The following is a 26,850-nucleotide window of genomic DNA, read 5'->3' as shown; positions in this document are numbered from 1 at the left end:
TCCTGAGAAGCAGAAATAGAATCTTCATGCAATATGCAACTTTCAAATGGCCTCCTCTACGATGTTTTGGGAAGTGCTGGTTTGTTATTTAAGTGTTAAAATGTGTTGGGGTGAGCATTAAGAAACTCAGTGGCAAATGTAAGGTGCCTGGTGGAATTAATAAATGTTTCCTGTTCAGGAATAGACAGGCTGATTCCCGCCCTCGCCGTGCTTAGCATTTAACAGTGATTAATTCAATCCCCCAAGGGCTTCTGTGCTTCTGTGAATCTAAGCGCCATGCAGTCATTCCTGCACTCAAAACGTTCCAGAGGTTTCACCTAAACATTATTGCAGGTGACCCACACAGTGCAATGCTGCCACAAAAGATTACTCCTTCTGCAAATGAGATGCCAAACCAAGAACGGCTAAGCCCAATCCTTCTTCCCAGTGAAGTGAGAAATGATATAAATTTTTTAACAATGGAGCCGATAAAAATTTATGCACTTTTCCCGCACTTAATGAGAGATTCGAGGGGGGCCTTGTCGCTTGCTATACAAATGCCCTTAGTGAAACATTTAAAACTTCCTGCTGAGACCAAGCTTTTGGAAATATTACCCATTAATCTCAGTGGGTGCTCCTTTCCTCTCTGCCATGGATGGTTACTCGTGAAAACCTGAGCTACAATCTGGAAGCATCTTTGGCCGGGTAGTTATGCTGAAGGAAGCAATTTTTTACATTTTTTTTAAAAAAATAGATTAACATAGAATTTGTAGGCTTCTAGAGTATGAAGGGGGGGAAGAGACCCTAACAGTCTTCTCATTCTAAAGAAAGCCTATACCTAATCCCAAGGGAGGATGGTCCATCATTGCGAATGGGACACTGCCCCACCTACCTCAGTCTGCCCTTAGCCAGTTCCCCACGGCTTGCCACTTTGCTTCCACCTGTCATTCGCTCAGCCTCCTCTTCCTCCTGACCTTCCCGCCATATGCTCCACTAACCCCAACTGGTACCAACCACCACTGTGGTTTTTAATGCACCCCGATTAAAAATGTATACACTGCTTGATTGTAGAAAAACACACACCCTCGGAGTGGTTTACAAAAAGAATATGGGACATGCATGAATCCTTAAATGCAAAGGGACCCCTGACCATTAAGTCCAGTCGCAGACGACTCTGGGATTGCGGGACTCATCTCGCTTTATTGGCCAAGGGAGCCGGCGTACAGCTTCCAGGTCATGCGGCCAACATGACTAAGCCACTTCTGGAGAACCAGAGCAGCGCATGCAAATGCCATTTACCTTCCCGCCGGAGCGGTACCTATTTATCTACTTGCACTTTGACGTGCTTTCGAACTGCTAGGTTGGCAGGGACCGAGCAATGGGAGCTCACCCCGTCGCGGGGATTCGAACCGCCGACCATCTGATCGGCAAGTCCTAGGCTCTGTGGTTTAACCCACAGCGCCACCTGTGTCCCAATGCCTGAATCCTTAACTAAATATTAAAATGCAGTTGGCCCACACACCCATGCATGCATACACTTGCACCCCCCCCCCCGTGTGTCAATGCAGAGAACTGAGCTTAATACTGGGAAAATGAGAAACTGACGGAAACATATATTGACAAGATTCATCCATGCTTACTGGTCCTGAAAGACCTACATTGGTTCCCAGTACGTTTCTGGGCACAATTCAAAGTGTTGGTGCTGACCTTTAAAGCCCGAAATGGCCTCGGCCCAGTATACCTGAAGGAGCGTCTCCATCCCCCATCGTTCTGCCTGGACACTGAGGTCCAGCTCTGAGGGCCTTCTGGCGGTTCCCTCATTGCGAAAAGCAAAGTTACAGGGAACCAGGCAGAGGGCCTTCTTGGTAGTGGTGCCCGCCCTGTGGAACGCCCTCCCAAAGAAATAAACAACTACCTGACTTTTAGAAGACATCTGATGGCAGCCCTAATATTTGATGAATTATTGTATTTTAATATTTTGCTGGAAGCCGCCCAGAGTGGCTGGGGAAACCCAGCCAGATGCGTGGGGTATAAATAATATTATTTTAAAATAAATAAGATAAATGAGTACTTCATGGTATGCCTTGAGGGTGAGGCTATTGCTAAAATGCTACTAAAGCTGGAGCGAAGCTTTCCTGGCTTGGCTATTCCACAGTAGGCCTCCTCAGACATTGGTATTCATATCAGGCCCAGAGGCTAGATGAGGACCTCCAAGTTTCTCTCTCAGGTCCTCAGGATACTGTCTCCCAAGACACAAGTCTTGCTTTACACTCTTCCTGTGCCCCAGCTGGAATGTGAGTCTCCAAGTGAATATTTTTCAGAAATGTGCAAACATTATATAGCAATATAGGTGATCCAAGGAGAAGAAAAGAAGCACAGAACAATGTTGTTCTCGTGCCAGCCTAACAATCTTTGTTTTCGAATAGGTTAGAAACGAGACAACAGGGACTGCTGCAGTTCCTTTCATAACTCTATGACATCTAAAGGTTAGCCTTTATTTTTCCCCCTATTGATAAAAATGACTGGAGGCAAAGCAATAGATAAATGCTTAGGAACACTTGAGAGCTAAAATGGGGGGGGGATTAAGTCCACATGGGCCCAGCCTTCCTGTTTAGAAAGCGGTAACAATAATACGGTGACAGCATTCTTTGCATCCACTCGAAAAACAGAACAAAACAATATTCTGGCATAAAGCAGTTTGAAATTAACGTGCATTTACCAGTTCCTATTTTCATTTTGAAAACCTACAGAAATGGCAGATATGCTTAAGGTATTTGGTGGTGGTGCATTGTTGCAGCACAACAAGCTTTTATAAGGCCACATCTGTACAGCAGCCTCAGATGCTATCGGTTGCACACATGAACGCAGTACCCCAGCGTTTCACAGTTCTGGACAACTGGAATCTGCCCTAAAAATGTTACAATCTGGAGTGCTCCTTTTCATTGTTCCAGTCAGTCATCCCCTCCATTCCATTCCCAACTCTGACATCTAAAAGAATATAAGAAACAAGATGCACTTCAGTGATGTGGGACCAGGGGCAGGGGAAGGGGGGTGGCAGTAGGTGCGGGCCGCCCCAGGTGTCACCACTGAGGGGGGTGACAAAATGTCGGGCACCACTTATCACGGGGCCTGCAGCGCGCCCAAGCCACACATCTCTCCTGGGAGAGACACAGTGGCTTGGGTGTGCGCAGGCTCTGTGCTGCCCAAATGGTCCGCCCGCTGCCTCCCCCCCCCCAGCTGTAGGGCGGCTAAGTGCGAGGAGGCAGGAGGACTCTGGTGGCCCTGTGGTGTGCCCTGCCCTTATGGGCGGCTTGCCCCGCTCCTATGGGCAGCGTGCCCTGCCCCAGGCACTCAAGTGGCTTCCTCTGCCGCTGTGTGGAACCACCAAAGTTGTGGAGCCAGCACTGAAAAGGCACTTCCACTACCCTCCACACTTCATTTCTGCATACCCTTTTTGGTGGGCGGTGTTGTGGCCGGACATTGGGTCCTGCAGTGATCTGGCTGGGGGCGGAGACTGACACCCTTCTAGTAGCTAGCCAGCTGGTTCGCCAGCACTAGGGGCTCCGCCCATGGGCGGCCCCGCTGTCCAATCAGCGCCAGTAGGAGGCACGGCTGCGGCAACCTTAAACTGTGGCACAGCCTGGGGACCATCCTCTCATGTCCTTCTGCTGCCCTCCATACTTCATTTAACAAGTGAAACACCAGGAAAACATCCTCTGCTGATCTTAATGCAGAGACACCCAGAAGAAGGTGTTTTTCCAGATATTTGGGCCCCAGATAACTCATGGTTCATGTCAACATAAACATCTCGAATTGCTGCGCAGAAGTAAGTGGAAACCAGAGCATCTCTTTGAGAATAGAAGTTATATGCAACCGACCCACTACTCCTGCCAACACCTTGGCTATTTTTCTGCTTACAAATAGGATGGATAATTTTTGAGAGTTGATAGGCACACAGCTCTAGTTTATACAATGTACAAGATTATCAAACGAGGACAATGGTTTGGCAACCAGATCAGTCGTTGTTCCTTTGTTTCTAATATATTCTTTGCTACTACTACATTCAGGAGTGGGAGAACTATAACTATGGGCAAGGACCTTTTGTATTTTTTATTATTAAGGTCAAGTAATTTATTAGTTTCCCATTATCACCAGGCCGTAGCTCCCCATACTATGCGGTTGCTTCAGTGCCTGAATTCAGTTCAGCTAAGGGAAGACATGAGATTGCTGGCACCTGTACCCTTGTTTTGCAGCTGCATAATTCTCTCAACTACAGAGGAGTTGCTTTCAGGTGACACCTGCAAAACAGAGAAAGCTCTCAAGTTTTAGTCCCAATCAGCCCAGTGTCCTGAGGTTGCTGTTTTAAATCTCCAGGATGCTTTATTACATGACCCCTGACTCCAAGGTTAGGGATAATACGGATTCCCTGCAACTGTTAATCAGGTGAGCAGCATTTCTTTATTTAACTATCACCATAAGAAGGAAGCCTGCACTGCATCCTGCAAATGTAAAGATGGTTTTGCTTTTGACAAAAGGTTCTTGCAAGCTGTGCTTTCATTTTCCATCCCAGATTTTATGAGATGATAATATTCTGCCTGGGTCCCCCCCTCCCTTTTTTCAATGGGATAATCTATGTTGCAATAGAACCACAGGAAGGTGAAAGGAAAAAGCAATGTGGAACACTCCCAGGAGATAATGAGAAGATTTTGGTTTTCTGAAAATACATTTTACATGCAAAAGATAACAGCCATTCCTAGCTTAAGTCTCTCATAAGTGAGCAGGAACTAAGAAGCAGAGATAAGTTTAGCAGCAAATAAGTATTAAAGTGGAGAGCTTAAGCAAGTAGTTATCTAAATAAAGCATTCAGCTCTATCATTGTTCCCTTATTTCTGGTTCCTCGCGCTTCCTATTTGGTTTATTTATATTTTCACCAAGAAGGACAAGATAAAACAATTCAATGTTGCTTCATTCCATTTTTTTGTTTGTTTGTTTGTTTGTTTAAAAAGAGGGATAAATAAAGATTGAGAAGGGGTCCATCAACATTGTTTGAAAGGATTTTAAGCATATGGCTGACAGTGGTATTACTAACTCAGCCAATCAGGTTCTGACAGCCTGAGGTACTCAGGCTGTGCAATTGCCGATAATGACAGTAGGCCCAGGAGTCCTGTTAACTTACAATATTTCCTTACTAGAAAAACCTGGCATTGTAGCCTAGGCTTTTCTAGTAAGGAAATACATTTTTGGGAAAAGCTTCACCATGCCTGTAACTCTCTCTAATTATGCTCTATGCCATGCCACCCATTTTGTAACTGGCACCCACAGCGCACTCTCAAAACCCAAAATGTGCCCACTCATCTGGAAAGGTGGGCAACTCCAGCCTTGAAATTTAACAGCAAACAAGTGGCAGCAGAAGTACTCTTTGGAGCTACCTCCCCAAGGATGCCTCAAAGCAAGGGAACTCCAAGGCAGGGGTGTCCCTGAACTTCTGGTCTCTGAAGAGCAGAGAGGGCGATTTTGCTTGCCATCTTATGCAATGAGGAGGAAGAGCCCCTTTGCTGTTCTGCTGATTGGTGCAAATTGGCAGAGGAGCTGATGGGGCTGTGTGTATTCCTCCTCTTCTTCTCTCTCTGTGTGGTGCATTACTGTGTGTGTGTGTTTTTGTATGAAGAGAGGTATGTGAGGTATTCTGTATATGAGTGTATGGTCTCTATCAGCATTGTGGCTTCAGTTGTATACATTGTCTGCCAGTGATTTACATTTGTAGGAAAAATGTAAGCTAGGATCCAGAAAGCCATGTGATTCACCTGCCCTACAGTGCCACTCCCCAAAACAAGCAAGACATTCAGCGGATGGTGCTCATGATTGCTGGCACTCCTATTACATCCAGCGCGTCTTCATTGCAATCAATCCATTCCATTAGAAATGTAAATTCCCATCTGCTTTTAATCAGTGGGCCCCTATAAATGGGTTCTTGTTTATGGCTTGCCTACCAAAATAGCACAATCTGCACATATATTTGTGGAGGATGATTCTCCCCCCCCAAAAAAACAATAAATGTCACTTAGCTGACAGATGAAATGTCCTCAACGACAACCAAAGAAACCCACCCTTATTATGGTACTGTAGTTTCCATTTAATTTACAATTTAATTAATCAATGTGCTGCTTGAAAACAAGGCAATTAGTTAACCTACAAACAAACCTTTAATTAACTGACAGCTTTAGAAGCAGCAATATATATGGCAGTGCAAATACCTTTAACTGCAATTCTGTGCAACCAAAGCAAATGCAAGTCATGCTCTTTGCTGTGTCTGGTTCCAGTGATTATTGGCGCAAGTACTAAACACATGCATGTGGAATTGGCCCTATCACAACCACCTCCCTCTCCCAAGGCCATGCCTCTAAATAATCATGCTTCAGATCCTCCCGGAGTCTTTATACCTCCCTGGGATGTGTGAATGCATGTATGATGATGCCTCTCGCTCACCTGGAAGATGGTGTGGGTGTATAGAAGCTAACCTAGGGCACAGAAGTAAACTTTACATTTGTCCCACCCACTTCTGCTTCTGGACTGAATTGCCTGCTATGGGGCCACTGGAAAGCTGCCCAGAAGGGAATTGACCCATCAACATTTTGCCACCCTTGGCTCCTTTGGGAGGAGAAGCAGGATATGAATCTAATCAAATAAAAAAGATACATTTTTTAAAATGTTCCCAATTCAATGTCTCTCTGGAATGTACATGGGGTATGATTTTCTTGGCTTTTCCCAAACCATGTAATGTCAGAAGTGTGACCTAGAATGAGTAATAGCCAGCCTTCAACATCATGTTACTTTAATTATTTTATGAAGTTTGTTTCAGTATAAAGTATCGAAGAAGAAGAAGAGGAGTAGTTTGGATTTGATATTCCGCTTTATCACTACCCGAAAGGAGTCTCAAAGCAGCTAACATTCTCTTTCCCTTCCTCCCCCACAACAAACACTCTGTGAGGTGAGTGAGGCTGAGAGACTTCAGAGAAGTGTGACTAGCACAAGATCACCCAGCAGCTGCATGTGGAGGAGCAGAGACGCGAACCCGGTTCACCAGATTACGAGGCTACTGCTCTTAACCACTACACCACACTGGCCACAGACAGAATGCAGCCACATGCCTACGCCCTTCTTCAGACACTTGCTTTCGGTGACAGTGGTGGGAGTCAAGTGTTTTGCACCAAGCAAACTTCTCATGGCCAGTTGCTTCTTTCAGCCCTTTCATGTTTGTCATGATTACCTGGTAGTTTTATTTTATTTTTTAACAACTTCTGAATATTTGTGGTAAAGCATCTTTGGGTTCCAATTAAAAGTCCCAATCAGATTCCTGGGTAAATGTGGGATGATTTCAAGGCACATAAAAAGCAAAGGTAGCAGTGTTGGTCTGTAGAAAAACTCCAAAAGGCACAGTGGAACAATGCCTTTATTAGGCTTAAGCAAAATGTCACAAAAGCATGGCAGGTTTTTGAGTTCTCCAGAAGTCTTCATTAGGCAAGCTGTTATGCACCAGCACAGAGATCTCTGTTTTGCATGTGTCTTGATGAATACCAAACCTAGCAGTTCAAGGCATAGTCAGCTGAAGATCGACTTCAGATTTTGCGGGCTGTATCCCCTCCAGCCATTAGATAACACTACACAATTTGGTTTCAATTGATTCTTTCTACCTGGTACACTATTCAAAATTAATTCCTGGTTTCACTAAATTAAAGACTGCCATGTTTACTTCTCTTAACTCTTGTTCTCTGTGTACCATGGGATGAAATGGAGAAGAGGGGAACCATGTACACCACCTTAAGCTCCCTGGAAGATAAAGGTGGTCTATGGATGTGATAGATAGATGATAGATAGATAGAGTAGATACATTCATACACACATACATACATTCATACATAAAGGTAAAGGACCCCTGGATGGTTAAGTCCAGTCAAAGGTGACTTTGGGGTTGCAGCGCTCTTCTCATTTTCAGGCCGAAGGAGCCAGCATTTGTCCACAGACAGCTTTCCAGGTCATGTGGCCAGCATGACTAAACCGCTTCTGGCACAATGGAACACCATGACAGAAGCCAGAGCGTACAGAAACGCGGTTTACCTTCTGACCACAGCAGTCCCTAGTGTGTTTTCGAACTGCTAGGTTGGCAGGAGCTGGGACAGAGCCAACCTTCTGATCAGCAAGCCCAAGAGGCTCCATGGTTTAGACTACAGCACCACATACATACATAAATACATTATACATAAATTTTAATAATAAATTATAAATTAATATTACATGGTGTGGAGAAGGCGAATAGAGATAAACATTTCTCTCCTTTAATTATATGGGAATCTGGGGCCCTCCAATTAAGCTGAATGGTAGGATATTCAGAACAGACAAACGTACAGCACATAGGAGTATGGGATTAACTCACACAAAATGTAGTGATGGTCATCAAATTTGATGGTTTTAAAAGAATATTAGACAAGTACATAGGAAATTATGCTCTCACTGGCTTCAAGTCATGGTCACTGTGCTATCTTCAGAATTTGAGGCAGCATGCCTTGAAAGGCCAGTTGCTTTGAAACAGGAGGAGGAGAGGAGAGAGCTAGTGTGCTTATGTCCTGCTTGTCCCTACTGGAGAGGGATGTGGAAGCTGTGACTCTCCAGATGTTGCTGGACTCCACTCCCATCATCCATAACTACTGGCCATGCTGGATGAGACTGATGGCAGTTGGAGTCCAACAACATCTGGAGGATGACAGGTTCTTCATCCCTGCTATAGTCATCTCATTGGCCATTGTGGAAAAATAGTCCGTTGGTTTGATCCAGCAGAAATCCTCTTATGCTCTTTGGCAGCTACATGAGTGCCTTGTGCATCCCAAACTACAGAAGAAGTCTGTGAATCAGGGTTTAAATTTTTTATTATATAAGGAAACGGGATCAGAGTTAATAACACTTGCGGTTGTTTTTATACTTGGAAGCTAACAGATGCAAGGACAGCTGAAATTAGATGAATAAAACATGTTTTCTCACCATAAAAATAATTCCAAGCTTATTACATCTTGTGAGTGCAAGATCTGGCTGCCAACGGTAGGCTAGCTTAGAGCACTATTCCCTTATCTAAATTAACAATCCAATCACTTAGAACAAATGCTTTAGTAATTTGGATGCACACACACAAAAGTCAGAAAAGAAGACATGACAGGGAGCAGGCAGCACAGCTTGCCAAGCTGTGCTAGAGAGAGAAAAACTGAGAGGCAGATTTCCTTCTAAAAATATGTGCATGAAAAATGAACATTGGGTCCAACAACTTGTGAACTGCTAATGCCCTGCAAATGACAAAGGATTATGCTTTCCCCCATAAATATATTTATTGCACATGTTGATCACCAAAGGGAACTTGGAAAAGATTAAAAGCCCGATTCTAGCTTCTGTTGAACATTGAGAAGATAAGGAGAGCCTGCTGGATCCAGCATCTAGCCCACATTCTCTCCTCACAGTACCAAATAGATGCCTATCGGAAGATCACAAGGAGCAGCTGAATGCCACTGTACTGTCACCAGCTGTGGTTACCAGAAACTGGTATTCAGAGACATACTGACAGTGGCGGTAGAACACAGCTGTTATGTACTGAGTTTAATAGGATCCAAAATGCAGCAGTCTGATTGGTCCTAGAACAATAGGATTCAGAATGCAGCAGTCTGATTGGTCCACAGGAGCCACCCAATCCAGCTCTGAGTGGAAGTGAATCTGCAACCTGATTGGCCTATAGGAGAATCCCGGAATTAGCCAATCACGTGGGGCCCATTGTGTAAATAATGTATATAAAGCAGACATTCTGGGGGAACTTCCATTCCTCCTCACCACTATGAGCTGAATAAAGAGCATGAAATCGACTCTTGACTCCGAGTATATTTCAACAGCCATCATGGCTAGTAGCCATTGATCACCTTATCCTCCATGAATTGGTCTACCCCCCCTTTAAAGATATTCTGCTGAAAACCTATGCTAAGCACCAGGGCTTCTGCACAAAGACGCCACAAGAAGGCCTTTGTATCAAAATAGGATCAGTGCCACCAGTGGAAGAACATTTCAAAAAGGGCATATTTGGCCCACACAGGGTGAAAAGAAGCCAGGGCTAATACAACAGAGGTATAACACTCTAGATTGACAGCTCCCAGAAGCAAATAGTGCAGCCTTGTAATTGTTGAGGGATACATCAAGGAGGTTTTGAAGGGAGAGTGGAAAGAGCTACCAATACTTCACTGTTGTACAAAACGCAACACTAGCAGTTGCCATAAGAACATAAGTAAAGGCCAGCCAAAGGCCTATCTAGTCTGGCATCCACCAGTTTCTCCTAAATGTTCCACCAGATGCCTACGGAGACATGAGGGCAATATCTCTTTCGCCCTATGCTCTGGTGTTCAGGATCATGCTGTCTCTGATCCTGGAGGTAGCATGCAGTCGTTCTGGCTAAGAGCCACTGGCAGTCTTGTCTTCCATGGATTTCTCTATAAATGAAGTTTCTGCTTGCATCACCACAGCCACATCCCACAAAAGGATCAGGCTGTTAAGAGAGCAACTTTTCCTTCAGTATTATGTCTGAAGGTTCACTGAAGATCTACTGTTTGCTCATAAGACCAGGATTCTAGCTACACCAACAGTTCTGCCCTGCTTATCTATGCTCAGTGCTGGCAAAACATTGGTGCAATGGTAATACAGTTTCATTCTCTGGACATCATTTGGTACAACTGTCAAAGCGCTCTGTTCTTATGAGCCAAACAGTAGCTCATACTGTGACTCAGCAGTATCATGTTTCCCCAATAGAAGCCATTGAACCTTGGCCTGAAAACAGCTAGCCTATGATTGCCTCAATACACTATTAAAAACAAACAAGTGGATATTTCATAACTGAGAAACAGTGGCAGATTTCAGCTTCCCAGCACAGCATTTTTGGCACACACTACACAGGCTGTTTCAGTTGAAGATACGTACAACAACATATTTTACAGAGAGTATTGTCAATTTGGAGGAGGGTAACCAGAATGGTGTGGGGTTCTGGAAACCAAGTCCTAAGAGGAATGGCTGGAGAAGCTTGATCTGGAGAAGAGAGCCTAGAGAGGGGAAATTTAAGGCGAGACATGGCAGCTGCCTTCAAGTAGCTGATGAGCTGCTACATAAATGATGTTGTACCTAAATTCCTGCACTGAGCAGGGGGGTTGGACCAAATGACATTGAAGATGCCTTCAAAACCCTAAAATGCTATGATTTTATAATGTGTGTATCTCCCAAGATGGTTGCATATATACCTTATGCTGACAAATGATGTCTCACACTCCCTAGCAGTAATTCAACCCTTTCATAAGTACTGTAGGCTCCATTTTTTGTGTGTCACATTTTATGGGAACACATCCCAAGTTAGTTTGCACACTCTCAAAATGCCCTTAAAACTAATGCAAATGTCAAAGAACAGAGCTTAAACAAATTAAAGGTATTAATACTTTATACGGTGTTTAAAGAAGCTCCTACTTATTTACGACTGCCTTTCACAACCTGGTTTACTCAGCAATTCTTGGAGGAGGAATAAAGACTCCTCAACACTTGTACACTGAAGTGTCATTTGTTCAATAAACCCTAGTGCTAGGCAACTGTGCTTAGAATTAACTATCTGGCTATGGGACTCTTGGAACTAAAGTAGACTGTTAGGCTTGGTGTGATGTGAGATGATAGAATATTCAGACCACTGAAGTCACCAGGAATGAAAAAGCAGAGAAAGACAGTACATGCCTGGAGAGGTAATTTATTAGATCCTCTCTAGGAGAAGTCATGTCTCCTGGAGTAGAAGGGAAACTTGTCCATGCAAATGAATGGAGAAATCCAAGATGCTAATGCAGCACTGACTGGGTACCAGGGCATCCCACCTGAAACAGGGAGTTTCTGCTCTTTCTAGCAAATATTATATATCCCATTGTTTTAACTGGATTTACAGCACAAGCTTATGCATACTTAGAGACAAGTCCCACTGATTTTGGTGGTACTTACTCCTGGAGAAGAGTGTATGCAATGACTGCAGCTGGCTGAGGGCTGCTTATTACACTGCAAAACAACAGCAAAAAGAAAAAGTAGAAGGTCTGTCACAGCCAACACCTTAACCTATAGGTACATAAAGATATGCCTTTTGACATTTATAATAAACTCTCCTTTTCCTGCTTATCATCTTTTTTTCTTTGAAAACGATATTTATTTATTGAGAAAGTTTTTGATACAATATTGACAATTGAACTTATCTACATTTGTCCAGCAACCTCAGTATATTAGATTCTTAAAAATGCAGAAGCATCACTTTAATAATATTGGAAGGATGATTTAGCTGTCAGCTTCAATTCTTCCATTCTTCTTCTTTTCCTGAACAATTCTGATCACACACACACACACACACACACTGCATTAAACTAGTTCTGGTGCTTTTGTCTAGGTTTGCTAGCAAAAGTCGCAATTCCAACTTCTTTGTCACCTCTACCAGCAAATATCAAATTAATTCAGCATGATGTAAAAATGTCTGTCTCTCTGTGTGTAAAAAAACACACCCAAATGTGAAGTATTCCCTCACGCCCAGGAGGCATTTGGAAATTGGGAAGTTGTGTTTTCAAGGGCACACTAAATGAGGTTCTTAAAATTCAAGGCTGTACCTATCCTAATAGAGGGTAAAAGTTTGTCCCACACAGCAAAGGACACAAAGGTCACATCAAGCAATTTCCCAGTCATTGCCCGTTCTGTTTTCTCAAAACCAATGTCTTAACTGAGAAGATACTATTGATGGTTTAGGGAAATAATTTCTGGAGTCTTAGTTAGCCATATGAAAAACTTTTTGTTTTGTTTGTCTTTGTCTTTTCTTTTTTTAAAGGCAGCCATCTGGTGTTTGTGTTACATGAATTTTGCAACTGTCATTTTTGCAGTGCATACCATTTTATCTTCACAGTAATGTTGCTAAAAATGTCTGAATTGCCTTGTTGGATTTGGACCACATAGTTCAGCACTCGGTGTCCAACAATGGCTGCCCCTTGCAGCTTACAATAAAGGCAGAACAGAGGATGGAAATAATTCTCTTCTGCTGTTTGTTCCCAGCATACGTTAACAAAACGTGCACTGACCTTGAATATGGAAGTTCTGCCACTTCAGTTTGATAAGCCTAGCCTTCTAGAATTGTCTAAAAACATTTTAAAGAACCACTCACGCTAGTGATATCACAATATCCTTTGACAATATGTTCCATAAACTGATAATGTGTTGCTTGTTCTGAACTTGCTGCCAATCACTAGTCTGAGTGCTCGTGTTTTGAAGGGCAGGCAATTCCCCTTTATTCATTTTCGCTGCACCATTACTTGCTTTATTATATGTTATTTCCCCTCTCTCTTCTTTTGCTAACTAAACTTTCAACACAGCCTCCCCGCATTATGTACAGAGAGCCTACTGAGTAACATTAGCAAAAACACACCAAATGAAATGTTCTTTTTCCAATTAACCTTCAAAATAAAGCCCAAGAGCTTATCACTGAACTATTTTTTAGTTGTCCTATGAACAAAAACAACAGGAGCTTGCTGCAGTTAAAGGTAACCTTAAAAGGCAGATATTTGTGACAAAGCTGTAACGGTTTCCACTGTAAAATGCAATATGGTATCCAAAGAACATATCAAAGAAGGAAAACTGAATTCTGCAGAAAAGCAGATCACGTAAATCTGCAGATACTTCCTCTTTGTTTGCAATGTATCCTGCTTCAAAAAAAGATACCATTTGGAATTTTTGGGCTGTGAGATGGCTAATAGAAAGAGAGACGGAAGGGCATGAATTGAAAGGAAGTCCAGAGGTTGGGGGAGAATGAAGATGAAATTCTATCTCTGTCTTCCTTTGGTTCTTGGAACTATCACACACAATCCAGGTGTTCTGGTCATGAGAACCAGAGGCATGTTACTTTCTTTCAAAGTGTAGATAAGCTGCAATTGCACAATGGCAATTTGTACTCACATTACAGATAGTACATCTGTGCAACGAATGTATGAATATGGGCAAACAGCTGTGGGATTTATTTATTTCCCAGTGTTCATAACAAATTGAAAAGCAATTCATTCCTGTGAAATAATGGGAGATTTAAGTATAAAATTAAAAGCAATATATATATAAGTGTGTACTGATTGTCCTGTGCTATCCCACTGTATGTCCAAATCCTGATGATAGTATGCTATTTATTTATTTTTTTGCAGGGGAAAGGCACTATTTAGCCCACCATATGAATGAAGGTTTGGAAAGTGTCTTAACTTAATGAGGGAGAAAAAGGCAGCAAAATAGCCTTACTTCCTACTTGTCGTTAAACAAACATAGCAGTCAGGCATGCCTGAGATGACCGAGCTGCCATACTATACCTTTAGTTTAGGGCAACACCCAACAGATAGTAATTGAGGATCTTTGTACTGACTTTACTGAGAAAGTCTTGGGGCTGAAAAAAAGAAGCAGCAGCCCTGGAAACACATATAAAAATAAAGAAGCCTCCTACTGACAAATGTGCTCCACAGAGGAGCAGATCCACAGCGTGCCTAAGGGGCAAAGTGAAATTTTTATACAGAACTTGATTCATTCAACTTTGCACATCTTTCCTCTGCATTCTTGAAGGAGGTGGGGTGGAGATGAACACTGTGCTTGACCTATCTGTTGGAATTAACCACGAATCCAGGAGACCATATGGATTTGCCAGATGGCCTGCTATAATTTCATGACATTTATTCGAAGTATGAAGTTAAGTGATAAACATAATTAACATTCCTTTAGCTCCTTCCTGGATGTCTTTTATTAGTTTCATTTTTTCCCAGATATTGAAAGGTAAGTTAATACCTTGTTACCGAAACACAGATGCCTGCTAATTACCTCAGGAGGCTGAAGGCTCCGAAGCAGAGATCCTCAGTCTTAGACTCTCACTTACCCAACGACCCCGCTGTGAAGATTAATAGGCAGAGCGCTAAATCATAATGAGTGTGTCAGATCTCAAATGTTTTTCAGGTTCTTCCTAATTAGCATTAAGAGATACACAGTGTGCCCACAACATTTTCAAGATATCTGCCAGGCTTCGCCATAAACAAGGTACCTGACACGCTATGTTTTTCCTGCTTTCATTCAAGCAATTGTACAACAAATGTTAAAAATCAAACAATCAAATTAGATAGGAAAAGCAACAACCCAAAGGAATAACTCCCTCCCAAACATTATTATAATTGTTTGCTTTTTTTCATCCTCTGCCAGTGATTGTTTGATGCTTTATTTATTGGGAAGCTATTTTGTGGTGGCTGTGGCTTCAAAGAATGTTTAGCTTTGGCAAAGCTACCTGCTGCTTTCACATTAAAGCCATACAGCAAGATAAGAAAATAACCGCTTCACTGTTTAACTTGTTACTTTTGCTATAGAATGTGGAGCTTGCTCAAAATCCTTTATTTTTTATTTTTATGCTTGATATTTATTCTGGACAAGCAGATAACATTTCTGGGTTTCTATGTATAAGGTGGAACGAAGTGCTACAAAAAAGATGAATTGTTCTGAAGTTCTCAAGATGTTCTCCTATCCTCAATATGTTCTCCTATCCTACCCAGTGACACCAATGGCAAACTGGTCGACACCAGTGTTAAACCGAGAGGCAGCACAAAATTTATCCATTAGCATCGGGGTGGTTGCAAGCAAAGTGATCAAGAAGACAGACAGGAAATCAAGAGGGTGAAGAGTCAGGGTTCTAACATTCTCCGTCAACCAGAAAAGATGATGCTGATGAAAAATGGAATCAAATTACAGTATTACTTGAGTTGTTTGATAATGCTATATTTTCCAATAAGGGGTAAGTTAAGGTACCCCATGAACCTTAGCAAAGTAGCAAATTGCTAAGTAGCAAATTAATTGGTCATATTTTAAACCAGCCTTCCACAACCTGGTGCACCTCATAAGTTTTGAACTACAACTCCCATCATCCCCAACCAGCATGCCAAAACATCTTGAGGACTTCAGGCAGAGTAAGGCTGTTTCAAATCCTAATCATATTTCATTTTGTTCATTAAAAAAGCAAAACAAACAGTTACTTCTATTTTTTGCTACTATTTTAACAGCTGAGGGTCAAAGTCAGTTGCCGGCTCTGTTACTTTATTAAATGACTTCTACTATCCATTACTTTCTGTTTCAGTGTGACGTGTCTATCAGCAGTAAACTTTCCAGGAACACTATTCCTATCGTTTTTATCAATCCATAAAACTTGATACCCTGTTCCATCTATTGGTTCATGATTGTGCTTTGCTTGATTTATTGATCTCAGCATCTGCTTACAGAAAGCTCTTTGGTAGTCCACCTAGCTCCCCTTTCTTAACTTCTCGATCTCTCATATCAGGGATGGACGGACTTAAGACTTGAATCTATTTTGGGGTTGTTGTTTCCCTAAAACCCTAGGATCTGCCAGGCAGAGTACAAAAGACACTTAGAATTTTAAAAAAAACCTATGACACCAGAAATTATATTAAAGTACTAGAGCTAAACTGAATTCCACAGCCGCTCCAAACAAAAATCCATACCTTATCCTGGCCATTTCCCCTTATTTCCTTGATGTCATTTTGTTCTTACCTCTGTTACACACTAGGGAATCAGAAATCCTTGCTGATCTACTTTAAATCACACAGCCAACCACTAGTGGGCCTTCTGCCCTCACTTCTGCACTATAGGTAAAGTAAGGTAAAGGGACCTCTGGCCATTAGGTCTAGTCGTGACCAATGCTGGGGTTGCAGCGCTCATCTCGCTTTATTGGCCAAGGGAGCCAGCGTACAGCTTCCGGGTCATGTGGCCAGCATGACTAAACCGCTTCTGGTGAACCAGAGCAGCGCATGGAAATGCCATTTACCTTCCCGCCGGAGCGGTACCTATTTATCTACTTGCACTTTTTGGTGTGCTTTCGAACTGCTAGGTTGCAGGAGCTGGGACCGAGCAACGGGAGCTCACCCCATCACGGGGATTCGAACTGCTGACCTTCTGTTTGACAAGCCCTAGGCTCTGTGGTTTAACCCACAGCGCCACCCACCAAACAGCAAAACCAATTGCATCATTGTTTGAAATGAACGCTCATGCATTCAGAGAGTTATTGGAAGGGTTTAGGAGAGGAAGCAGAAGAAAACAATATGTGGTTCTTTATGAAAACACATCTAGAGAAGCCATGAACTGCAAAATCATGGAGCAGAACTTTGCTTAATATTGTAAGACCATCTGACAGGCAAAAAAGAAGAAAAGTTAGGTTCTCATATACCTCCTGCATACATGACAGCCAACATGATTGATGATATCCAAGCTATCTGGCTATATGATGTGCCGAAGATCTCCTGTATCTCCTTGAAGAAGACTGTGATGGCTTTAGGGAATGCATAAGAAAATCCAATGGAGATGAAACTGCCAAAGACCACGACCCAACCCCATCCACCGTCCGGGGGAGCGTACTGCGTCGTCGTTGCGGGCGGCATTTTTTAATCTTTACAAGTAGGCTGCAGCGGGGAATAAAAAAAAAGAAAGTTGGAAAGGTTATTGAAATAGCTTCCTCTTTCTTCAGCATACTGTCCATATATAGTAGCCAATTCAATACAATAATACAAAACTATTATCCAATGCTTTAGCCAGCAGCAGATTCTCAAGTAAGACTGTCAGTGGATGATGTAGTGCAATTACTCATCTATAAAAGCCAAGGTAGCCTTCAGGGAGGGTGAAAACCTTGGCAAGGGTTACTGGAAGAACCTTATTAGGTATACTGTAGTTTTTCCAGGTCACTGATCCAAGCCACTGCGGTTGTATTTAGCAATTAATCACAGATGGTAAAGTGACATTTTGGGTCTTCTAGTATCAATCTACCCAGCTTCACCATCTCCAGTGAAGTGTGGTTGATTTGCACCATATGTGGGCCTGGCCAATATCTAGTACTTCTATTAAAATGTAAAATAATGCTTGATCTCAGCCTTAAGGGAGCATCACATTTTAATAGTTATTTTTAGGTAACATTTTCATGAAGAATAATCCTCAAAGTGACTTGCAAAGGTAGTAAAACCCCAAGATTAAAACCATTTAAAAGACATACTGTATATACATACATGCATGCAAAATTGTAAAAGCATTTCCAATATAAACCAAAGTCCAAACTTCATTCAGAACATGGCTTGAATTAGACTATATGAAACAACATTTTTGGAAACCTGAAGGGCTTGATGGAAACATTGTTATTTCATTATGTGAATGTGAAAAGTGACCTTTAGTGCTATTAAATCTGAAAATAAAGATTGGTTATATAATGAGTAACAAAACTGGGATAAAATAAAGAACTGAATTACACAGCGCCCAATTCCCTGTTTGAGTTGCCCACCTCCCTCCCAGCTGCCCTTCCCCCAGAAAACAGTCACCCTTCCCACTTTCCTCCCTCCACATTCCGGCTGCAGCTGATACCTGTCCCCTAAAGAAGCGATAATCCCAACAAGGGAAGAATGGCAAGCCAAGATGTTGGACTACGCTGAAATGGCAAAACTAACGGGAAGACTCAGGAATCAAGAAGACAAGGGGGAATTTTATCACTTAGGAGAATACTGTAAGCAAATTAAAACCATAGCTGGACTACAAGAAACACTTGTAAAGTAATGAAGATTATAGATAATTTGGAAAAATGAAAATTGTGGAGAATGTACTGATATGCAGCTTTAAATTTTGTTTCAAGGACCCATGCAGGGGAAGGGGGGAAGTCATGAGATTCAGAGAATCTCATAAAATTATTGTATAAATTGTTTGAATGTAAACTTCTAATGATATTATATATATGTATATGTATATGTATATGTATACACACACACACAAAGAGAGATATCTGTCCCCTGCCCTTCCTGCGTGCCCATGTCCTTAGGCCTCTTCCTGAGTCTTCCTTAGTGTGGCGGCTCCTCCACCATCCCTCTCACAGCTGCTATCACCGTCCAGCTAACTCGCATGCCTGCCTATCTGCCACCATCACTGCACACTTTAACTCCCCACCCACAGACCTCCACAGGAAACATAGAGAAGGAAAATGGAAGGTAGAGTGGTGAGCCAGCTTCAGTGTCTGGACACTGCCATGTTGACCAGAGGTAAGGAGGGGAAGGCTTTGTTGCTACTGGCAATGTCTGGGGTATTCCGGGAGTGGCTTGTGTAAATCCGGAATGTACCGGTCAAAAAGGGGCAGTTGTGGGATATGTATTTGTACAGTGAATGCTTCCTGTTTTAGATATAAGAGATCAAGGAGGTTAGGACTGGCTCACCGACGTGAGGTGACCGCATTGGCTGGCAGGATCCACAGAGGCAGCAGATCTGGCCTCCAAGGAATGTATTTCATGCTGTTGTTTCTGAGGTGGCAATGATGGCTGCAATGCACTCCTTGGAGGCTGAACCTGCCTCCTCCTCACAGCCCCACCCCCATTGTTTCTTAGAGATTAGGGGACACTGTTGGTCTCCTCCCACCACTGAGGAGGAATATTTTTAAAATATAGTTTTATTGATTTCTAATATATAACAATTACAAAAAGAGAGAGAAAGGGACACAAAAACAAAATCCCAACTTGCCCCCTTCCAGGGCGGATCAATCTAGTCAAGTTTGCTAAAGTCCAATCTGTGATTTTGGTAGTTGCCATTCTTCAGATTAGCCAGTAAAGTGTTTTATAAAAGGATGCCATATTACAACAAAATTGAAATTGTGGTGGCTGCCCTCTAGGGTCTTCTAGGGTCTGCATCCACCTGGAGTGATTCAGAGCTGGCCCCTTCCTCCCCACCCCCCAGCATGGCCTTTGATTCCCCCACTTTGACTGTCGGGTAAGAGTGATTTGATTCCCTCCCCCCCCCCCCCACATTCCCAATGTTGATTTTCAGTCCTCACTTGTCCTAGAGGAGGTAATGTAAGTGTAGGTCCTTATTTCAGAATGTGCCCCACTTGAATGCTCCTCAAAAAGAAAACTAAATGTCAGAAATGGGGGCTCAGTCCTAACCTTCTCCCCACTAAGTTAGTTTTCTATGTTCAGGAGTAGCTCACATGAGCACCTGTCTGTAGTCTAAAATGGGACCAATTGGGAAAACTAGTCCTTACACACAGGAGAGCTATGACAGAGATTCCTAAAAGCATCGGGCTATTTCTCTCCCCATTGTTAGTGTCCAGATGACTATTAATTTAATCTTGATTAATCTGTGCTGACAGATACTGTCCATACCTGTCCACACACACACACACAAAAGTGTAATGTGGAGTATCATCATGGGTTGAACATGTCCGAAGACGATTGACACGATAATTGCAATTGTTGCAAAAATAACACCATGTAAATCAGTGCACTGGAGCATTCATAGGAACAGAGCCTTCCATCACTGGAGCCTTCTGCAGACTAATGAAGAGATTCTTTTCCCAGTGTTTCTACTAGAAAACATGATGAGTCCTGTTTAATGATATATCAGAGACACCTTGCCTAATGAGAAAATCACTACCCCACTAACAAACAACAAACAAAAAAGTAAAGCTGCTAAATTTCAATATGCCTCAAATGAATTATTCTATTTGCAATGGGACTGGAAAGCTCTGATACAACAGAACTCATACAGACAAATCAAGGCTGGATGTAATAATAATAATATAATAATTTATTATTTATACCCTGCCCATTTCGCCAGCCACTCTGGGCGGCTTCCAATCAAGTGTTAAAAACAATACAGCATTAAATATTAAAAACTTCCCTGAACAGGGCTGCCTTCAGATGTCTTTTAAAGAGAATATAGCTGCTTATTTCCTTCACATCTAATGGGAGGGCATTCCACAGGGCAGGTGCCACTACTGAGAAGGCCCTCTGTCTGGTTCCCTGTAACCTCACTTCTCGCAATGAGGTAACTGCCAGAAGGCCTTCGGTGCTGGATCTCAGTGTCCGGGTAGAACGATGGGGGTGGAGATGCTCCTTCAGGTATACAGGACCGAAGCCATTTAGGGCTTTAAAGGTCAGCAGCAACACAGTACAATTCCCTTTATTTATTTTTTATTTTTAAGTTGAAAGTCCCTACAGAACCTGTTTGATTGACAGGGAAAAGACAATGGTTGGGACTGATTCCATCTCCTACTTCCTCTCCTGAACAGCCAGGTAGTATCATTTTGCTTTTGGAAGGCGTTGCATGCATAGATCAGGAAGAGGAAGGGTGCACACAGCACCCTTGGGTATGCGTTGTACCTGGTAGCTGCCAGTGAGGTGATGCTCTGTTACTCTTCTGGCTTCCCAACACAGCAGGTTGCTGTTTGATGCTCCTGATGCTTCATCTATGCTGTGCCTGCACCACACCAAGTTCCACCGACTTGACCCTCTCCCTTGCACACTTGGGAAGCACCAGTGACCTGCTGTGTCAACAGAGCTCCTTCCACATCAACTCACTGGCCACTACAGGTGGTACCCCATCCAGCTGTAAATAGTCATTCTGATTTCTGCATACATCATATTGCCCCCTAGCTTGGATTGGCATGAATGGGTAGATGCAATGGAGACCAGCTGGATCGGGGCCGATAGGTATAATTGAGATCCATATTGAAAATGAGCAAATATGTCTGAACCGCAGCAATAGGTTGACAAAGACAGGCAGCAATGAATACCATACCAAACATTTTAAAAGGATGAAAACTGAAATAACAAGGTCAGAGAAACAGCCATGACAAATAATTCATCTTGATATCATGCACTGTAGATTCTAGTCAATCATGATCAACCTGTTTAGACTGCTTGTCTGCAAATGCTTCATTAATATTCCTCTGCTTGCCAGCTGACAAAATCAACTCTCAATACAATAAATAGCTTGTCAGGAGAAGCTCTGAAAATGCTCGACTCTCTCCCATTTTTTTTTATTTTTTTTTACAAATTCTCCGTATTTCTTGTAGGATAGGCTACAATTCTGATAATATCAAGGGCCCTTTATGTTTAGCAGTGTGCAACTTCTGCAGTTCCTCACTGGCTGATAGAGCTGCAAGGATCACAGTGACTTAAGAATCTATGGAATAAACTTGTTCAACGTTTCCAAAGACACGGCAACAATGTACAGTGGAGAAAACTGCTCACCAAATTGACTTGAACCCCACTTATACAAAGTACAGGCTTTGTCTTGGTTTGTATTTCAAACTGCACACATTCCTAGAACCAGGAACCTTTGGTTTTGCATGCAGCTGTCCTATGGGGTGAGCTAAACAAACTGCATCTAGGAACATTTTCCTGGCAAGGAAGTAATCTCGGGCTCTGAACTGGCTCTGTACTCAGGTGTATTCCTCAGCTCCCTTTCCCAGACTCGGATCACCTCCAACAGCTGCCCATGGCTCAGTCTTGACAACCTCAAGCAAGGGAAACAACCACAAGGGGGTGCACTGAAATGAATGGGACTTGAAAGAGCAGATCTCCCATTCATTTAGCTGGCTGAAGGATCAGTGATTAAGGAAGCTAAAATAAGCTGAGAAGATGATATGGACACCAATAGCATGGGGACTACTCCTTAAGTTGGCAGAAATGGTTAATATAGGAATAAAGCTGATCAAATGCCATTTTGCTGTTTGACAATTCCCTCGTCCTGCCTACCCGCAAATAAAATAATATAAACCCAAACCTGTTCAGAGTCTTTCCGCCACACTTGCTTTAATAGGGTCAGCTAACCTTTCTCTTCACAGTTCAAACTGCTGGCTTGTCACTGCAGCAGAAATCCTGATCCACTTATCAGTCTATTTTAATCATTCTTACTATTCCTTAAATCCCTGTACCTCACAAGCATTAAGTACACCAAGTTGTATTACAGCAGCTAAGGGCAGTTTAAAAGGACTGCCATCAACATTTAAAGAAAGAAGGGTGTTTAACAAATATTAGCTTGGAATCCCCTTGGGATTTAACAACACTTTTAAGGCACCAGGAAGTCCTCCTTAAGTCCTCCAACAGAACTGAATGGGATTTGTGCGATAGACCAAACCATGTAGTTAGCCTGGAAAGGCACAAGAAATCACTAAGCATGTACTGAGTGGTGGGATGTTTTACCTCAGCATGGCAAACTAAACAAAGTGGCACTTACGTAGTCAAAAATGTGTGTTTATCCACCTGAAAGTCGGACAATATAAAGAATTCATTTGAAGTATGCAGGGGGGGGGGAAACACCCCTAAAATTACTGGGGCAAAGGAAAATATAAATGCACGGAAGGAAAAACGTCAGTCTGTACTTTATTTCTGGGGAGGGTGGGGGAAAGGATGTTGAATTGCAAACTTACTATGTGTTTGGTCTGAGAACTAAAGAACTACCTACTAATATATACACACAAATTGCTTTCAACTCCCAAGATGCCTTAATCTTTCACTATAAAGCCATTGTATAAAACTTTTTTAAAAGGCCCCCTTCCTTCTCTTTAACCAAAGAGATTTTTGCTTACGTAGGCCATATGCAGTCAGACCAACCACAATGGGAGAAGGCGGAAGATAAACATTAATCTGGTATTGGGGCACGTGGGAATGTGAGAAGGGCTCTTCTTATGTTCTTATCCATGGGTAGGCAACCCAAGTCCCGGGGGCCGGGTGCGGCCCAATCACCTTCTCAATCCGGCCTGCAGACGGTCCGGGAATCAGCGTGTTTTTACATAAGTAGAATGTGTGCTTTTACTTAAAATGCATCTCTAGGTTATTTGTGGGGTCTGCCTGGTGTTTTTACATGAGTAGAATGTGTGTTTTTATTTAAAATGCATCTCTGGGTTATTTGTGGGGCATAGGAATTCATTTCCCCCCTCCCAAAATATAGTCTGGCCCACCACAAGGTCTGAGGGACAGTGGACCGGCCCCCTGCTGAAAAAGTTTGCTGACCCCTGTATTCTCTAACCCATAGGGTTGCCCTTCCAGTCTAGCATCCCTAGAAATTATTAGCATCTTTCTGTGTATGCAGAACATACTTAGCCCATTTTTATTTCAACAAGTATGTCTCCCTCTCTGCTTCCTATGCCTTAATACACACACCAGTGGGTCTCTCAGGCCAACTTCACACAAAGAATGGGAGGTATGGCTGATGTTTCATACATGGTCACCTTGTGAATGCCCCCACATGGCCTAATAATAATAACAATTTGGCTTCTTGGGACAGCACTGGGAGGAAAATGTAGGAGAGGCTGCTCACTGGTCCATCTAGTCCTATATTCTGTTCTCACAATGTCCAACCAGATACCTGTAGGAAGGAGACATGAGGGCAATAGTCCTCTCCCTCCAAACACTGAAAATTCAAAAGCCTTTGCCCACAACTCATTGTTTGCATGCAATAGGGCTCACACACTTCTCAAAGAACTCTGACAATAAGCGTGGGAAATAAACTGTTTCTCAGAAGGCACGAGATGCCGGGGCTTAGCTTACTAAATCTAGACCTATTGAAATCTATGGGAGATTTGTCATTGGCAAAAATGGGGCCACCATACACTGGCATCGTCTGAGTTGTAGAGAGGAAGAGGAGTGTAGTGCTTAGCTTTCAGACTAGGGCAGTGGGTCCACTGCCATTTTATTCTGCATCCAATGCGCTGCCGCTGCTGGAGAACTGTGTAAACACAAGGTTATCATAATCTGTAACTGTATCTACTATGTCATTCCTTAGGAAATACTGCATTTTGATACATTTCCCCCCAAACCGCCTTTGATTCAAATTAATGTGAGCACAGTCTGGACCAGGAAGATCCAATTTCAAATCCCCACTCGAGTAAAACTGTGGGCGACGGCAGATCCGTCACTGTGAGGATAATATTGGGTGCGTGCGTGCTGCTTTGAGCTCCTTAAAGTAAAAACTGTAATAAAAAAATAATATTTAATAAAATACCTATTGTCACCAAATCACATATGAAATGGTAAGAACAGCTCGATGTACATGTCTTTAAGAAATTTTCTTCTGTGATTTTTTTGAATTTTGTATCATGTCATTAATTGATGCAGTGTTGGTACGAAAAAAAATTGCCCTAGATACATTTTCTGAGACCATACAGAAAGAATATGTTACCAGTATCAAAACAGGCTCCTTTCTAAGGATATACCCAGTGAGAAAATCACATTCCAGAAAACTGCTGGATGGATGTTGCTAATCTACTTCTGGCAGTAACAGTGTTATTGCCTAAATTGTTGAATTTCAAATTAACACTGTGCAGAGCTGGTAACTTTGTCAATCCCACTCATCACTTGCCGTGTTTCTGTTTCGGAAGGTGTAAGTTATTTGGCACATAATAGCATAAACGAGAGCAAATGCTTTTAGATAGTATCACTGCAAGTAATACATTCTGCGCATCCCTTACTGAAGATCCATTCTCCCCCCCCCCCCCCCCGAAGAGGTAACTTTCATTTTATTAGCTCAAACCACAGCCAACTTGTGCCTGGATTTAATGGGATTTAGTCCCATCAAATGGGAATATACTCTGACGTTTTCTTTAAAAACCAATCCGTTAGCAGTTTCACATTCCCCCACCATCATAAACATGTTGTTGTATAAACCAGCATTTGTGGCCAGGTAAAACAAATGGAGATTGAAAGACTGAAATATCTTAGCATCAATACAGGCTGTTCTACAACACATCTATAAATAAAAACTCCCCAGCATTAAGGGCACAACCCAGCCAAAGTTAAGCACCACTGGTTTCGGAGTGAGTGCCAAGGATAAATACTTAACTGAATTATGGCCAACTTTTTTAACTTCAACATTATCAAAGGAGCAGGGGCTAGTTGTAAACAGAAGTAAGTGAAGTCTCCCAAACTCCTCCTCACAGCAAGGGGATGACAAATCTGTCAATGTTGGTTTCCTTCTGTTTCCCAGCCTTCAGTTCTCTACATTTCCACATCAGCTTGCAGTTGTTTTTAAAAAGACCTCCTAAAAATTCAACAGCATTTTGCGCAAGCTCCTCCTAACATGCATGCGTTTGTATGCAATTTTGCATAATATGTGTGCAATTTCCCTTAAACCTGCCCATTTTTGCAAAGCCAATTATCTTAATATAATGCATGCTTGCATGTTATTTACACAAACAGATGCATTTTATGCACAGTTCGTCCCAGTGCATGTGTTTATGTTCAGGTTGCGCACCTGGAGGGAGAACTGCATTGCAAAATTTGGAGAAGTGTGAATTTGGAAGGAAGGTGTGTTTCAATTCATGTATTGTTTTGCAGAATAAAATCAGAGAATTGTAAGGGACCCAGCAGGTCACCACGTCCAACCCCCTGCAATGTTAATTGCCATGCTAATTTAATAGATTCTGCTTTAAATGCACACTGAACCGAATTTCAGCCCCAACCTTACTCGCAGCCACACTGAAGGATGAGACAGAAGGGGTCCAAGTCATGAGTCCAAGTCACACGGTTTGTGTCATGTGTGAATGTAAGTTTGGTCATGCTCTGGACACTGATGTCAGAAAAAATGAATGTGAAAAGTGAAACTCTGGCCTTAACCAGTTAGCTTTCAAATTAGCAGAGGAGCAGCAAGGAAAGCAGTTGCAGGACAAACCAGGTGAGTTGTATGTTGCAGAAGCATAATAAATTGAAAAGCAAATTCTTTTGGAAAGCGGGACACAGTGAACATCAATCTGTGGAATGACTTTGGTGTCAGTTTCAGGAGAGAAATTTAATCAGATCTGTAAGGGAAAGGCATGAGTCATGTTTTTCTCTAGTGACACTCAGATACCTGTTTATCTAACCAGACTACAGCTATCATAGATTTCTTTTAAAATTTCCACTAGAGGTCAATCTATACAGAATATAAAAAATGCCTGCATGTTCTTTCCACCTTATCCCTGGGATTCATGGCATGCTGTAGCTT

At 42.4% G+C, this 26,850-nt stretch overlaps 1 protein-coding gene across 4 annotated transcripts in view; it reads right to left on the bottom strand.

The window, feature by feature from the left end:
- Nucleotides 1–26,850, bottom strand: part of SLC16A7 (solute carrier family 16 member 7) — a 96,010-nt gene that overhangs the window by 14,677 nt on the left and 54,483 nt on the right. For all 4 annotated transcript variants that reach the window (XM_053404559.1, XM_053404561.1, XM_053404560.1 and 1 more), the window contains exon 2: nt 17,294–17,525. In XM_053404559.1, coding sequence (XP_053260534.1) covers nt 17,294–17,504 — 211 coding nt within the window. In that variant the 5' untranslated portion in view covers nt 17,505–17,525. The remainder of the gene's footprint in view (nt 1–17,293; nt 17,526–26,850) is intronic.

The sequence above is a fragment of the Podarcis raffonei genome, chromosome 10 (assembly GCF_027172205.1).
Source record: "Podarcis raffonei isolate rPodRaf1 chromosome 10, rPodRaf1.pri, whole genome shotgun sequence".
Lineage (NCBI taxonomy): Eukaryota > Metazoa > Chordata > Lepidosauria > Squamata > Lacertidae > Podarcis > Podarcis raffonei.
Note: the sequence above shows the minus strand (reverse complement) of the source record. Positions and strands in the feature narration are given on the sequence as shown.